The sequence below is a fragment of the Sprattus sprattus genome, assembly GCF_963457725.1.
Source record: "Sprattus sprattus genome assembly, chromosome: 17".
NCBI lineage: Eukaryota > Metazoa > Chordata > Actinopteri > Clupeiformes > Clupeidae > Sprattus > Sprattus sprattus.
The window spans coordinates 16908745-16925465 of record NC_137915.1 but is presented as its reverse complement, the minus strand read 5'-3'; the positions used below and the strand labels follow the sequence as shown (position 1 = coordinate 16925465).

Sequence of the window (16721 nt, the reverse complement as noted above, 5' to 3'; positions counted from 1 at the left end):
GGGCAAAGAACAAACATATGAAGAACAAAGCATTAGTGGATCACTGAGCACAGTGATGGACCATGAAGACAAACATCTCCGTCGTGCAGAAAGAGCGACACAGTTACAGCTATTGCGTCTGTGAATATTGCAGTCTATGTCCTATGGTGGTATGCCCTCTAGTGGACATATACGGTAATGTTGCTGCATCATTGTTGCTTTAGACCGCCCAACCAAAAGGCTTGGGCTTCTCTAAACTGCTGAGACAGCACTTCAGTTGTTAAACATGGCCACTGTCAGGTCACAGGATGTGACTGATGAACTGCTAATCCTCAGTTTTGTCTAAAGTGTCAATATTAGCCCGGTAACGTACTCATGTCCAGTGGAGACAAATACAAAAAAAATATTGTGTAGTATACAAATACTAATAATGAGTCGGTGAAAAGACCAACCACACATGTATCAAAAGAAAACTAAATCACACGCACACCACTTCATGATTTCTAAAGGACACACAGGACATTCTGAAAAAGCACTGACACAACTCAGAGGAACACAGAGAGGATTCCAACTCACCTTTGCTTTCGTGAAGAATTTATGCTTTAAGAGTTCTGATGAGGTTGGCCTGAGATATGAGAAGGAAGAGTTGATCAAAATCAGTTAAACAACTACATTCATCGAGTGATCAACCTCCCCATTTTACCATCCCAACAGGTGAGTAAATATGACACGTTACGATATGAACACAACGCTCAAAATGTTTCATGTGCAAGATCATCTGTAGGTAGCTATACACACACTTCTGTGCAAGTGTGTTCTTGCATAACACTACTGAGTATCTGATTTTATTAACGGAGAAAACAACAAGCGCCTCATATACTGAGTGCTTAGGCATCTGCTGGGATGCTGAGAGCATTACACACCTTTTCTCTGGGTCCTTCTGCAGACAGAGGGAGATCATCTTCCTGAAGGATTTGCCGTACTTTTTCACCATCTCCTTATCTGTGATGCCAGTCTCCAGCCCAGGGGGGTCATTCTGCAGGGTCAACATCAGCACCTGCCACCAAGGTCAAAGGGTCAGCAGGAAATAACATAAGCAGGCTAATCTTCAAAGAACATGTGAAACCTGATAATTGTGAGGGGTTCAACTGGTTCATTGCGATGTTTTCCTCATTTAGTCGAGATGGTGACATGGCTGTGAAACTATTCATTCATTCTACTTTGAAGACCGGCTCTGTGGCTTTACATTCTTTTGGTATTTGGCTTCCAATGACTGTACAAACTTCAGTTCTTAGTGTAAGGAAGAGAAAAGATATTTAAAGTGTCGAATGATTCATGGACTTCCATACACACACAGGCATCTACAGGGTAACCACAAGATGACGGAGGTTGTCTGTATACATGAGCCTTACCTGGCCAACATCTTTAGGTCACACACCAACAGGTGCACATTACTTAAACACTTGTTAAAGAGGAACTATCATGCTCATTTGCAATGTCCATAATTACATTTTTGGGGTCTACGCTTCAATATCCTCAAACACATTATTTATTTTCCTCATAATGTAGATCTCTATCCACACACACCCACTGAAGCAGGCAGTACAGCCCGTCTCCTCACCTTCATAGGGGGGTACTTGTGGTACGGGGCGGCTCCTGTTGCCAGCTCTATGGCTGTGATTCCAAAACTCCAGATGTCGGCTTTGAAGTCGTAGCCCTTCACCTGCATCCACACAACACAGACACACAAACACGCACGCACTGCTTTAAAGTATCAAACAAAAACAGACACAACTCGTAGGCTGATGCAATTTCAGTCCAATTAAATGACCCAAAAGCTGAAGTTCAAACAATGACTAAATCAACAAAACAACGATAAAGCTGCCATGCCAAAAGAGATACATGTTATTCTATGAGTTATTTTGCTGTACTACTGCCTACTGCTGTACCCATGCCAACCAAGACTGTTGTCATCTTTTAAAGGGTCTTGTCAAAACAGATTTGACCAGAAGCTAACATTTGAAAGGAGAAAGGAGAGTGCAAGGTTCTCAGTCATTCAGCTGAAACGGCACATTCTCTGAGTGGATTGAGCACAGGCTACGGAACCGGGGCCCACTCAAATACCTTTAATCTTCTCCAGAGACCTTACCCCTTCTGGCTGGGAGGAGATTGTGTCCTTTGTGAAATGCCTATTGTAATGCACTAACCCATTTGAAGCCATTGTCACTTGGTAAATGTTCTCTTTATACGGTCGTGGAGGGGAACGTCCGCCCTGAGCAAACTACGAGTCAAACTGCTGACAGAACCCATTACGCCCGTAAGATCCTCATAGTTACACGCATGAGTGAGCATGGGGGACGAACAAGAGATGCTCTCTGAGTCTTCGCTTGCCTGATTTCATTCGTAGGCACTCAGCGGTTGTTGAATGTTGTCTGTCTGTCTGTGGAGAGGAGCTACTGGTGGCAATTATCACTCAGATGTCCGGAGCGCAGATGGAGACATTACTGCTGTCTCGCACCACCACTCATTTCTCACAGCACGAGGAAACAAGTTTATCACTGAACCAGAAACAAACTGCACTATCAAGAGACTGTCAACGGTAATGCAGCACACAGTTGCACAGTGAACAACATTACACTGTGTGTGTGTGTGTGTGTGAATGTTCGCTGACGCCAGTGAAAGAGAATATCAAATGAATATCAAATCTCTTAGTGAACACAACATTACACTGTGTGTGTGTGTGTGTGTGTGTGTTTGTTCGCTGAGGCCTGTGAAAGAGAATAAGTGAGTGTATAAGTGTATGCATGGTGTTTATGTCTGTGCAAATGTATGTCTACATGTGCACAACTGCTTTTGTGTGTGTGTGTGTGTGTGTGTGTGTGTGTGTGTGTGTGCGTGCGTGCGTGCGTGCGTGCGTGCGTGCGTGCGCGTAGGCACCTACCTGTTCCATCACTTCCGGGGCCATCCAACATGGAGTCCCCACGAATGTCTTCCGCACTTTGTTCCTGGTGATGTCACCACCCGTGGCTAGGAAGGCACTAACACCGAAGTCTAGCAAACACAATAAACAAACAGACAAAATAAACATGACAATAACATCAACAGACCATACAATGGTCATACAATGAAGTGTATACATTTTACAAGTCCGATTTACACACCATGGACGAGTTTACAATGGACATCAACATTTGGTAGTGGACTGGGGGAAACACAATTTGCTTGAAACACCCTAAAACACTGATGTGAATGAGAGCTGAGTTTCCCTCCTCTGTGTGTCTGAGAAGTATACGAGTGGAAAATAGGTCACTTAACTCTGCTTTAATCAAACGCTGTGTGAGTGTGTGTGTCTTGCTCAGGGACCCGGTCGCCGCACCGCCCAGACTCCCCAGGGGTACAAAACTGACAGACTTTACGGGGGCGGAGGAGGGGGTGGCACATAGTGTGTGTGTGTGTGTGTGTGTGTGTGTGTGTGTGTGTGCGTGCGTGCTCGTTTTGTGTGTATGTGTGGTGAGGCTGCTTATGATGTATGTGTGTCTTACTGGTCTACAAATATCTCAAACACACACACACACACACACACGCACACGCACACACACACACGCACACACACACAAACACACACGTTAGCTTGTTTAGTATAATCTTGTGGTTGGATCTTCAAAGAAATCGGGTCCCCTGTGAAACGCTCCTTGCTCCTTTGTCTCTAAATATTTGCATCCACTCCTCTTCATGAGGGGTAGCAGTGCTGAGCATGAAAGGGCTTGGCAAGGCTGCACCCAGCCCAACCCACCATGTGCGTGCACACAGACACACTCACAGTACACCGCTTCACACACACACACACACACACACACACACACACACACACACACACAGTCCAAAGTCCTGGAACACTAGCCAGATGTGGTGCGCTGACGGGCGCGGTGTGAACCTTTTCTGCTGGTTCCCACCGTGAGAAACGTGCGCACGAGAGCGTGGGCCACAGCGGCAGTGCCTGTTTACTTACGAGGGTCATGGGAGGGTCACGCCCGGCCAAACTGTCCTTGAGAGATTACACACTCACCTCTTCCTCTCTCTCTCTCTCTCTCTCTGTTTCTCTCTCTTTCTCCTTTACCCAGGTGTCAGAGCTTTTACCCAGAGAAGATTCCTTGAGAGATTACACACTCACCTTTTCCTATCCCTCTTTTCCCAAGGGTTCTTCAGGGCTTTTCCCCATGGAGGATTGGAAGACGGAATGCACTACTGCAATGCAGCACAGACACCCCAGAGCTGTGCTGGTGCTGCTGAGGAGTGGAGCTCAGGACACAGGGATATCATACAGTATTGGGATTAGCACTATACCTCAGAGTCTGCCGTACTTAATATGGAAGGCACAGTATTGGGATTAACCCTATACCTGAGAATCTGCTGTATTTACTATGGAAGGCACAGTATTGGGATTAACACTATAACTGAGGATCTGCGGTATTTAATATGGAAGGCGCAGTATTGGGATTAACACTATAACTGAGGATCTGCTGTATTTAATATGGAAGGCACAGTGTTGGGATTAACACTAAAACTGAGGATCTGCTGTATTTAATATGGAAGGCGCAGTATTTGGATTAACACTATAACTGAGGATCTGCTGTATTTATACAGATGACTAGGTGAGGCATTAGGAAGAGAGTTCGAAAAAATGGAAAAATCAACACTTTCAGTTCTGTAGTTTGGCTGAGTGGTTCGAGTTAGATAACAAACCTGAAGCGCAATAGGAAGAGACCTTTAGAGAATAAAAGGCAAAGAAAACAAACCCTGCAATGCTACAGTTGTCTGCCACACCACACATGATGAATGAAAGGCCATCCAGACCAATGGAGCTCCAGAAATACAAACAAAACGTGACTGGTGTGCAGACCACATGCATCTGGGGAACATCTGTATCAGTGTGTAAATATGTCTGGTCCTTGTCATGGCTACCTCTGAGCTTGTGCCTGCAGTGGCTCAGTGTGGAGTGACAGAACGCAAATGAGCCGTCACTTCCTCTTCCTCTGCGCCTTAGCAGGAAGTGGGCCAACAGGAAGTTAACGTGTCATCCGTATGTGTGCGAGGGGAAAGTACCCACCTGCGATCTGGACCGAGCCGTCCTCCCCGAGCAGGATGTTTCCAGCCTTCACGTCCCTGCCAAACCACAAAGACACAGGCACAGGACATTAGCACATATACCCATCAGTCATTTTCTGTCACAAGTGAGTGTGTGTGTGTGTGTGTAAGAGAAACAGAAAGAGGGGTTTGTTTATGTAAAGCCATCACAGTGTGAAATATAAAAATAACATAGCAGGTCCTATTGAGGCCACATATTCTTCAACAGTAACAGTTTCATTACAGAAAAGGAACACATGTTAGACATTAGAGAGTAAAAAACACGTCTCATCCTACACACTGTGCTTCCAGAGGATGCTGATAAGAGGAATCCTTCAGGATGGGTCAGTTTATGTTGAATGTGTATGTGTGTGTGCACGTGTGTGTGCACGTGTGCGTGGATGTGTGGAAGTGAGTGACAGAACGTGTGTGTGAGTGTGTGTGTGTGAAAGTACAGTCCTTGTGGACAAGGATAGTGAATGTGTATATGTGCGACAACTGTGTGCGTAACTGTGCGTGTGTGTGTGTGTGTGTGTGTGTGTGTGTGTATGTGTGTCTGTCTGTGAGAGTGTGTGTGTGATGGGTCAGTTCTGTCCTTCTAGCAGCTGGATCAGTCACTGACACACTGCCATTCCTCAGTAGGGAACAGAATAAACAGAAAAAAACAAAACTGACAAACGAAAAAAAAAACCAAGATGTGACTTGATGCAGTGCGACTGCATCTCTCTCGCCAGACACTCTGTCTAGACACCCAGACGGCCTCTGAGCTGAACCGCCGACGCAGTCCAATGTGATAGATCCACTTTTATTACACTGGCCGCAGAGACTGAGCAGATGCTCATAGATAGAATGCAGACACAGAGGTATGGCCCGAGAGGTGCTGATAAGAGGACAAAAATATATTTCTGGAGGACTGTAATTATGCAGTCATTTTTACCGTCTTCCCTCTGAATGTTAATGCAACGGAGTGGAGAAGATTGTTGGGGGGGGGGCGGCCGTAGATGGCAGATCAGGAGGGTCTGACCTTACAACAGGAGATTGACTTTGGAGTGGCGATCAGGGAGAGTTCATGTGATCTAATTGCTTTCACTCCACTAAAATAAATTGCGTCTTGGGACGGTTTTTGAACGCCTGCTGGTTTTAATAGACAGATGAAGGCCAGCTCTGGAAATAAGTGAATACATGAATACATTACCCTTTGGCAAGGCTCACTGAATGATGCCTGCAATACAGCAAATGGCCAGCAGGAGGCACCAGAGAGAAGCGATACCTGTAGAATGTCCCCAGAGCCACTGACTCCACAAGGAGCACTACAGCTAAGAGAAAAAGGCACATTGGGTGACCTCTACTAGAGGAGAGCATTGCACTTCAAGACACCAGTCCTCTGGTCTCATGTTCTGTCTCTCTTGAAGAGGGTGTCACACTGTGCCACAAACACAATCACATACACACTCACACTCTCTCGACTAGTACTCAAAGATAAGAAATTCTTGTGGATGGCCAGTGACACTTATCGTCGCTGTTTCTCCTGCCATCTTGAGCACTGTTGGAGTTGGTTAGTTTGGACATCAACAGACGTTCTAAGGGGTTCAATCCCTTGTGTGTACACATCAGAGCTCTGTTTGCCCTTGTAAAACCTTAGGGGCCCGCATTTAAAAAAAGAAAAAAAAAGGGGTTGTGAAAGGGGAAGTGTGCTTTCAAGGTGCAAATATAGCAAACAAACATTTGGTTTACAGATTCAGTTTTGTTCTGTAGACACATAAGGCAGATTGAGAAAAGTCTCTGTGCAACATGTTTATATTTAATATTTCCTGTCAAACATCAAGCGATTTATCTTTTTAGATCTTTCTATTTATGCTAAAGTAGGACTGAAGGACTGTCGAGGGTGAAGATAGTGTTATTACCATGGGCTACAAGAGAACTCTGGCCTGACTTCTTACAGCAAACAATGACACTGGCAACACAGGCGAGGCTGGACTTAAATCAATCCAGTATCAGCCTGGTCCTCTAGTCTACTGACAGGCACTGGACATATGACGATGCCACTTGGGACAAAAGCATCTTCCAAACACTCAAATACTTAATTATGAGGAGTCTTTAGGGTAGTTAAGAGCATTATGCCAGACAGACAGACTGACGGACACACCGACTCAGCCAGGCACTAAAGCTATATAGTTACCATTCACTGGCCCATGCTACTGTTTGTACCATAAAGGTTATTACAGGTTATAATTTATAGTTATGTAAGCCAAGGCTAGGACCTGATAACTTCATGTGAAGTTATGTGGCCCCCAACATCAGCTTTAAAGGTGCAGTCCGCAATTCTAATCATATACACTTTGTGTCAAATTCAACGAATTGCTCCTTGTGGTCCTCTACCGGTCTGTTAAAAAAAACTAAAACCTCTGGTGTTGGTTCACAGTCCTGGCTCTGTAACTGAGAACCAAACGTGGTCACTTGGACCGAGCCGTAAACAATTCCAGCAAATCAACACAGTGTTTTATAGGCACAGAAGGGAGGGATGTCATTTGATTGACTGTTGAACTCAAATCAACAACCGTTTCCCAAAATTGCACACTGTATCTGTAAGCCTCCACCGTCTGGTTATGAACAGAATGTGACATGGAGGTTGGGGTTGCCAGCTCACCATCCAACTGAGGCCTGGTTTATTTAATGGGGCCTCCCTCAATGCCTTTCTATAATGCTGTAATTACAGTCAGAGGAAGTGTAGGAGTGGACGCACATGTTGCTGGGAGATGATTGCCGTGGTTGGAAACATTCCTGCACTCCGCGAACACGTATGATAATTGTTTGCATATTACTATGTCTGGGAGTCCTGACAAGTGCAGAGACGTTGGAATGAAGAAGTTGGAGGAAGATGAGGAAGAGGAGGAGGGAGGAAGAGGGATTTGACATAGAGGTTTGTCCTCTAAGAGTCCAGAAAACGGTGAACTGTACAAAGGCCCCCATACGAAGAGACGCACGCTCGCTCTGGCACAAACGGTACAACCACATGTGTACATACACACACACACACCCTCATACTTGGACACACATAACCACATACACCCACTGCACCAACAGCCTTTATTTGTTTGTTTATTTTTGAAAGGGGCGCGTGTTATTATTCCAACTGTCAAGAGCACGACTAAAGGCATCAGGCAGGTAAGACGAGAAGCTCTTTCAGACGGGGACATGTCAGAATACTCAAGTCAAATCTGGAGATTGAGCAACTCTTGGAAGGGATGCAGGGAAAGTACAAACCCGTGTCTAAATTCTGTGGACACACCTCACACACATGCTCTTCCGTCATGTAGTTACATAAAGTGTATGGCTGAGAATGAGACGATGTCACAGATCTAGACGGTCTCCTGGGAGACATTCACACTGTGGGTTGCCTTGGCGGAGGCGTCAGTCTCCAGGAAAACCAGGCCCACATCCCATATTTTCTCTCTCTTGCTCTCTATCTCTCTGGCAGCCCGGCCTAATAACATGATTCCATACGTCTCCTCGCGCATGTCGGCATTATTGCCAAATACACTCCTGACACTCCCTCTTTATCACTCCCTCCCCCCCTCCCTGCCTCTGGAGGACACACAAACTATTCTCTCCCTTCCTGAGCAGTCAAGTCTATTCTCTTTTGCACAATGTTCCTTCCTTCCTAATGTAAGGCCCTTAGCCTGGCACTAAAATGTCATTGTACATTTCAAAGTTAAAGTAAATACGTGCACGCGTGAGTGTAAATATGAGTGTACATGGATCATGTAAGTGTTAATATGAATGCCTGTAACCAGTTACACCACAAGGCTTGAATCACACTTGGGTGAGGGACTGTTTCGTTTGCTTTAGTCATCCCTGAATAATATGAACGTATAATGACTCACACTCTCTCTTATCTGACGTTCAGTAGTGCTGAGTCTGTGAGTAAGTCTGTCAGTAGGGCTTTAGTAAGCGTCAGCCCGGTGGAGGTGGATGTGCTGGTCTGGTCTGGTCTGTTCTGGTCTGGTCTGGTCTGGTCCGCCCGCATAGCTGGGATTGTGTCAACAGGCCTTGCCTGGGCTCCGGTGGCACCCTCATAAAGATGCAAGACAGACGGATGAAAGCGAGACTGACTGCCTGACTGACTGCCTGAGTGAAGTGAACTATACGCAATGGTGCCATTTCCACTGAGTCATCTAATTGCACCGATCCCTCCTCTACCCTGACTCAGGAAGAAGACCATAGATACTATTGGCAAGAGAAGGAGCACCTACCCATGGGAGAAAGAGGCATTTTCGGTTGGCATAGAAACCCATTCCCTTATACTGACAAGGCAAATTTCTGAAATCCTTTATTTTGACTACCTCTGCACTGGCGTCCTCCATTCTCAGGAGGAAGAGGATGTGACTAGTCATGCTTTATCATGATTGACAGGTGCTAGGAGGGGGGGGTTGAATAGTGCAACACTGCAACTTCAGCAGGAGGGGAGGCAGGGGGCAAAGGGTTCAACATCACCTGGGGAATGAGGAAGAAGATTCCGGAAGGTCCGGGTCACTGACCGTTCACTTTCACTGCAGCAAAATTTGCTTTGCTCTCATTTAGGTTGCGCAGGGGCGCAATTGCTCTGATGAAACAAGACTAGGCAAAATCGGAGTGAATCTGGTGAGGTGAGGCAAAACTGAGATGGCGAATCATCAACTTCAGAGCCACGTGAGAACCAATCAGTTCAGCGTTTGATGTGATACGTGACGTTCTATACAGAAGTGGGAGTAACAAAAAAACGTCTTACCAAAATAGACTTATGAGACTTATGGCTACATGGAACATGAAAACATTTATATGATTAAACGATGTCTGGACGGCTATGAGTGTTTACGTCAACACAGACTTTTGTTTACATGATCTTCATTTAAGCACTCAAACCTTTGAGCTAACCGTTAACGTAATCCAAACAACACAACTACATTTCTTTGGTACTCCAGAATGGCCAGGCTAAATGCAACATCAGCATGAAATCACTTAAATGATTAAACAATGTCGGGGTGACCTTATTGTCTCCATGAACACAAATTGGCACACACACAAACACACAAACACCCACACACACACAAACACCAACACCCAAACACACACTCACACCCACCCACACACCAACACACACACCCACACACACACAAACACATATACCCCTTTTCCACCAAAGCTGGCTCTGGGCTGGTTCTGGGCTGGTGCTTATGCGGTTCGGTGCTGGTTCTTATCTTGGAACCGGCTCGCTTTTCCACCGACTGAGAGCCAGAGTAGGGCTAGCTACGTCTTTAAATCACGTCATACGCCTCCTAACTGAACATTTTCGAATGTTTTGACATGTTACTAGTTATTCACGAGTGGTTTTCTTCCAGGGAGAAGGCAAACAAATGTCGATAAAACTTCATTTTTTCAGTGTTTCATTTTTTAATACCATGCAGTACCATACAAGCTTAAGTTAATGTTCTGTTTACTTGGCAATGGGGTTTCTATATTTCCCCACGTAGATCAAACGACTGACAATGAAGTTCATGACCGGAGTTGACTAGCTACAACTGATATATGCTTACTAGTTGCCATAACTGTAGCAATACCTCACGGCAGCTAGCTAGCAAGCTGCTACATGAATTTTGTTTGTTTTCAAGTGGCACGTCTTCTTCAGTACAAACAATACAAAATCAGCACAACATTACGGTGTCAGTTAATGATACAACTACGGGTTTTCTATATTTCCTCACGTAGATCAAACGAAAGGCAATGCAGCTCATGATGGTTGACTAGCATAACAACTGTAGCAGTACCTCAAGGCAGGTAGTGCTAGTTAGCTAACTGCTACACAAACTTGCTAGGTCAACAGCTAATTTTAAGTGTGATAACATACACAAAAAACAACTCCGATTTAAAGAGTCAATGTATACTAGGCAGACAAATCAAAACATTTTGATGAATGAAAGCTTTCTTTATTATTTTTAATTTGTTATTTGGTCTGTTGTCCTTGGATTTTTCATTTACGTGTTCACCGCTTTCACTCAGTTGACGGTGGGGAAAAAATGGCGGCGGAAATTTCTGTTTCTGGTGGGGTAGCTCCGCCCATAACCCAGGGACGAACCCCGACGTCACTGGTTCTTGTTTTCTGGCCCACCTAAAAGTTGGTGCTGAGTTGGAACCTGTTTTTTGGAACCGGAGCCAGGTTTTTTTCGGTGGAAAACCAAAGAGCCCAGAACCAGCCCGGAACCAGCCCAGAACCAGCCCAGAACCAGCTTTGGTGGAAAAGGGGTAATATTGGTGGTAGAGCGTGTTTGCCCTCACCCTGCTTTCGAGATGAAACACAATGGTCATTTTGGGAAGCTGAGCTTTATTCCTCTCCACGCTCTTCTACTTCCTGATTTCCTGATAGCACAATCTCCTCCACTTCGGAAAAGAGGACTCTGAAAGTCGAGCTCAGTTCAGCTCAACTTTCTGTTCAAACTTGGCGTCACCCTAGTATCCGGCTCAGGTATCTCCTATTGTGCAATGTAAGCTTCTCTTATTGTGCCATTTGTGCCTTATCTGGTGCCTCCTTGTGGTTCGTTCAGCAATTTTATTGTTTCTACTGTGGTGAATAGGGATTGAGATGGCAAGTGTTTTGACAGAAATGGTCTGTGAGACGCGTGGTGTTACATTAAGTCGTTACCTTAGGCCAGGACACAAAAAAGGTGAATCAAAAGGCAAATCAGGCTCTCTGAAAGACCACTTAATGGGAATTGTGTGTCACAGCCAAATCACTGCTTCACACTTCTCAAATGAAAAAGGCCTTTGAATAAAAAAACGATTAAAAAAAAAACACCAGTCCCTGATTGCCACAAAAAAAACTGTCATGCTGGAAAGATAAAGCTGTCGCGCTTTTAAAGACACAGCCAACTTTACATGTGTCTCGGAAATAATATATACAAATAAAAAAAACATCCACCACCGAATGGTGTCTCAGCATTATGACATCGTCGTGCAGATTTATGCTCATAGCATGCCTCTGTGGCAGCGGCGAGGCTCTCTGACATCATCCACTCGTGTCCATTAGCCATTAGAGAGCTTTATTGCACTTGAGGTTCCTCCGGCGATGCTTGCTTCTATGTAGTCCATCCCTCATGGGAAGGATACTAAACAGCATTGCAGACCCTGTCTATTGCAATGTATAGAGCTATACATCAGGGTCATAAGGGGAAAGGTGAAGTGAGAGGATATGATAATGATGGTGAAGATGATGATGATGATGATGATGATGATGATGAAGAAGAGGATGATGATGATGACGGTGATGATGATCTCATCAGCTGTGTGGTAAGCTCATGGTCATAGAAGAAGCATTACACCATTGCCATTCTTAACCGATGTCTTAAGAGACACTGCCTCCAGCATGGACACACACTCTCACCCACACCCACCCACACACACACAAACACACACACACAGACACACACAGCTGGCCTGAGAGATAAACATCCAGGATAAGGCGCCTTCTCAAGAACAAAGAATGCCTCCATGAGGCACATACACACATGGGAGTGATTACTTCATAGACAAAGGGGTGCATAAAGATAGAGATAAAGAAAGAGAGAGAGAAAGGGAGAGAGAGAGATAGAGAGAGAGGAAGAGGGGGAGGGAGGGAGGGGAGACGACTGGAGGGCTGGAAAAGAGGAGAAGGATGAGGGAGGGGATGACGCCATGGAGAGGAAAAAAAAAAGGAGATGGTGGATTATTTCCTCAAATGTGAGGAGGGCAGAGGGGAAGAATAAAGTCATCATGATAATGGAGGGATGATGCCACCTTTGGTGAGGTGGTGAGATGGGAGAACTGATACCCCTGTGCTGTGTGTGTGAGTGTGTGTGTGTGTGGGTGTGTGTGAGAGAGAGAGAGAGAGAGAGAGAGAGGGTGAAAAAGGGAGAGAGAGGGATGAGAAAGAGAGAGAGAGAGAGAGAGAGAGAGAGAGAGAGAGAGAGAGGGAGAGAGGGTTAGAGAGAGAGAGAGAGAGAGAGGGTTAGAGAGAGAGAGAGAGATAGAGAGAGAGAGAGAGAGAGAGGGAGAGAGGGTTAGAGAGAGAGCTGTGGCTGAGGTGGCAAAGTTAACCGGCTCACGGTGAACGACCCGGGGTGAGCCTTCGGCCCAAGCCTCTAATTACATTCTACTGAGAGAGCAGAGAGCAGGAATCATGTGACACCCTCCCAACCCCCTTACACCCCCCCCCCCCTTCCTCCACCAAGCTACTTCTCTACAGCTACTCATATGATACAGCTTACATCATGCACACACACACGCACACACACACACACACACACACACACACACACACACACACACACACACACACACACACACACACACACACACACACACACACACACACACACACACACACACACACACACACACACACACACACACACACACACACACACACACACACACACACACACACACACACACACACACACACACACACACACACACACAGGGGCTGATCAACTGATCATGTTTTCGACTAGAGTTGGGTGTGTGCCAGGCCTCCTGTCAGTGGTGCGTTCACTCGGGCACTGATCATGTGCTTGCCAGCAGTCCCGTCAGTAGTGTGTTGGCTTTGGCAGTGCTAAGCCCGTACAGTAAACACATTCCTGACGAAAATCACTCCTGCGATCCAACAGATGTCCTCCAAGACACCGAGCTTTGGCTTCACCGCCCCAGACTAGGAGAACAGAGCCAGTGCAAGCACTACACTGCGACTACAAAAGCATGCCTGGAATAAACAGGTGTAGTTCCATTCCAGTTCACCAACGGTCACAACAGTCTCAATATAGGGTTTTAAACTGGGCTTGTACACAATTAGAAATATTGCATTCTTCTAAACCACAAAGCAATGCCTGAGGGATATTCAAACTAGCACTTGGGGCCTCAACTGTCACAGTTGGAACAGATGGTTGTAAGGAAAGTAAGGCCCATAGTAATAATAATAATAATAACAACAATAATAATACAAATAATTAAAATAATTAAAATAACAATAAAGGTTGGGGCAAACATTCAGCAACAGCTGTTGTGGAATCGCGGGGAAACTTCCCAGTTCTTCCATGTCAGGTGTGATGTTTGATGTGGTTCCCTGACCTGAGCCTCTAAAAGTCTCATCTTTCAATCTCCTCAGACATCCTTTCATCTCAGTATGGCTGCTGAGGTTCTGTTTGATCGTGTTTACCGTTGACATCTGCATGCTTGTCACAATTGTAAGCAAAACATCATAAAAGTGATAAATTACGATTCAGATTTAGATTCTACTGTTTTACTGGAGCCCTTTCCTTGCCCTTCTCTTAGAACTCCACTTCTTTCCCTCCATCTTCATGTCTCATTTTTCTTCCTCCCTCCATCCCGGCCCCTCTCTTCTCTCTCGCTGCATGTATTCTCATCACCTCCAGTAAGACAAGATTTACACCTTTCAGCTCGGAAAGCAGCAGGGGGGATGGGAACACACTCTCTCTTTCTCTCCTTGCTCTCGCTCTCTCCGTCTCTCTTTGCTCTTGCTCTCTCTTTTCTCTCATTCGCTCTCTTGTTACTTCCCTCTTCCCTCCCACTCTTTGCAGTCTCTCTATCTCACGCTCACACGTCTCTCGCTCGTTCGCTCTGTTTTAGTTCGTTCTCGTTTTTCTCACGTTCTCGCTCTTGTTACTTTCCTCTTCCCTTCCTCTCTTTGCAGTCTCTCTATATCTCACACCCCCTTTCTCTCTATCTCATTCTCTCTCTCCCTTACTCATTCCCCATCCCTCCTGCTCTACCTCCCTTTCTCCTTTCCTCTCTTCTCTATCCCCCTCTCTCCCTCTCCAACCCTCCTTTCATTGAGAAGTCCAGCCGAGTGCTTAGCGGTCTAAGAGGCCGTGCATTATTTACACTTACACGGCTTACGCCGCACAGGGGACTTCCGGCAGGAAACATGCCACGAGAGAGAGAAGAAAAAAAAACCACCATGAATATTAAACAGAGGCACTCGCATAGGTGAGCTTTTAATCTGGGTTTCAATAAGGCTCTGAAGGATCGTCAGGAGACAGTTTGTCTAGCGAAAAAAGCACGCCCAGGTGACTGCTGACTGCTAGTTATTAAACCCAAAGGAAACACAAACGATGCCTGCAAGCACAACACTGCAAAAACAGCCAAAAAAACAACCACCAGAGTAGGTGAATAGGTGTGCATTTCATCTACTGCGAAATGAAACTCTTTGGAACATCATAAATCACACCACTGCAACATTCATTAGGAATTCCTGGCACGCACGAGTGGCGGCATTAGCGGAGGCATCCAAGGTCACGGGCCGGTGGAGACAGGATTTTAAACCGGTCCTGATATGACCCTGACGGATGGGGCCACCACCCTTTAATGGAGGCTTCCCTGAAATGCGTCAGTGCCTGATTGGGATCTCCCATCATAATTCACCTGGACAGGAAGACCCCTGGGGGCAAGGGCACATATGTGTCCCCCCAGAGGTCCACATGGAGGCTGGGGCTTTAATCTACTCTGCCATGGTGTAGGACATAACCTGTGCATTCAAATCACCAACAAGCGACCAAATCCGGAGGGTACGGTCTCTGCTTTGTGGTGCTACTGGGTATAGAGATTAAGCCTTGAGAGTGTGTGTGTGGGGGCCGTGGAAGGCGACGCAGAGGGTTGTGTCAACATTGTTCTAACTGTGCCTAGTATTTGATAACCTCTGTATTTAGATCACTGGTTAGTCATAAGGACAAACCTTATGATATAACACCAAGGGGACATAGAATCTAATGCTAATGGGCGTGGCACTGAAGCTCAAACCTGGTGTGTTTTTTTGGGTGCTTTGTAAAGTGTTACTGAGCACAGTAGTGCTACTGCTACAGCTGCTGGCACTGAAGTGGTGCAGTTCAGGCCAGTGTGTGTGTGTGAGCGTGTGCGTGTGTGTGTCTATGAGCGTGTGCGTGCGTGTGTGTGTGTGTGTGTGTGTGTGTGTGTGGCTGTTAAACCCCAACAGGGGACCTTACCGGTGGATCTGCCCGTTTCTGTGGAGATACTCCAGGCCCTGCAGCACCTCCTTCAGCATGGTGGCGATGCTGGCTTCATCCAGCACGCCGTTTTTATGTTCCCCTCGAGAGATGATGTGCTTGATCACGTCCAACATCGAGCCTAGAAGACAAACAGTCTGTTACGTTCAGCGGCACACAAGACAAACGTAGAGACAAACAGTCTGTTACGTTCAGAGGTACACAGGACAAACGTAGAGACAAACAGTCTGTTACGTTCAGAGGTACACAGGACAAACGTAGAGACAAACAGTCTGTTACGTTCAGAGGTACACAGGACAAACGTAGAGACAAACAGTCTGTTACGTTCAGAGGTACACAGGACAAACGTAGAGACAAACAGTCTGTTACGTTCAGCGGCACACAAGACAAACGTAAAGACAAACAGTCTGTTACGTTCAGAGGTACACAGGACAAACGTAGAGACAAACAGTCTGTTACGTTCAGCGGCACACAAGACAAACGTAAAGACAAACAGTCTGTTACGTTCAGAGGTACACAGGACAAACGTAAAGAGACAAACTATTCTATTCTGCTCAGCGGCACACAGGA

At 45.9% G+C, this 16721-nt stretch overlaps 1 protein-coding gene across 1 annotated transcript in view; it reads right to left on the bottom strand.

Moving 5' to 3' along the window:
• Positions 1-16721, bottom strand: part of oxsr1b (oxidative stress responsive kinase 1b) — a 72399-nt gene that overhangs the window by 17103 nt on the left and 38575 nt on the right. Inside the window, exons 4-9 of the mRNA XM_080855401.1 lie at positions 16131-16272; positions 5087-5142; positions 2921-3030; positions 1601-1702; positions 903-1036; positions 556-604 (exon numbers count right to left, since the gene is read on the bottom strand). Coding sequence (XP_080711527.1) covers positions 556-604; positions 903-1036; positions 1601-1702; positions 2921-3030; positions 5087-5142; positions 16131-16272 — 593 coding nt within the window. The remainder of the gene's footprint in view (positions 1-555; positions 605-902; positions 1037-1600; positions 1703-2920; positions 3031-5086; positions 5143-16130; positions 16273-16721) is intronic.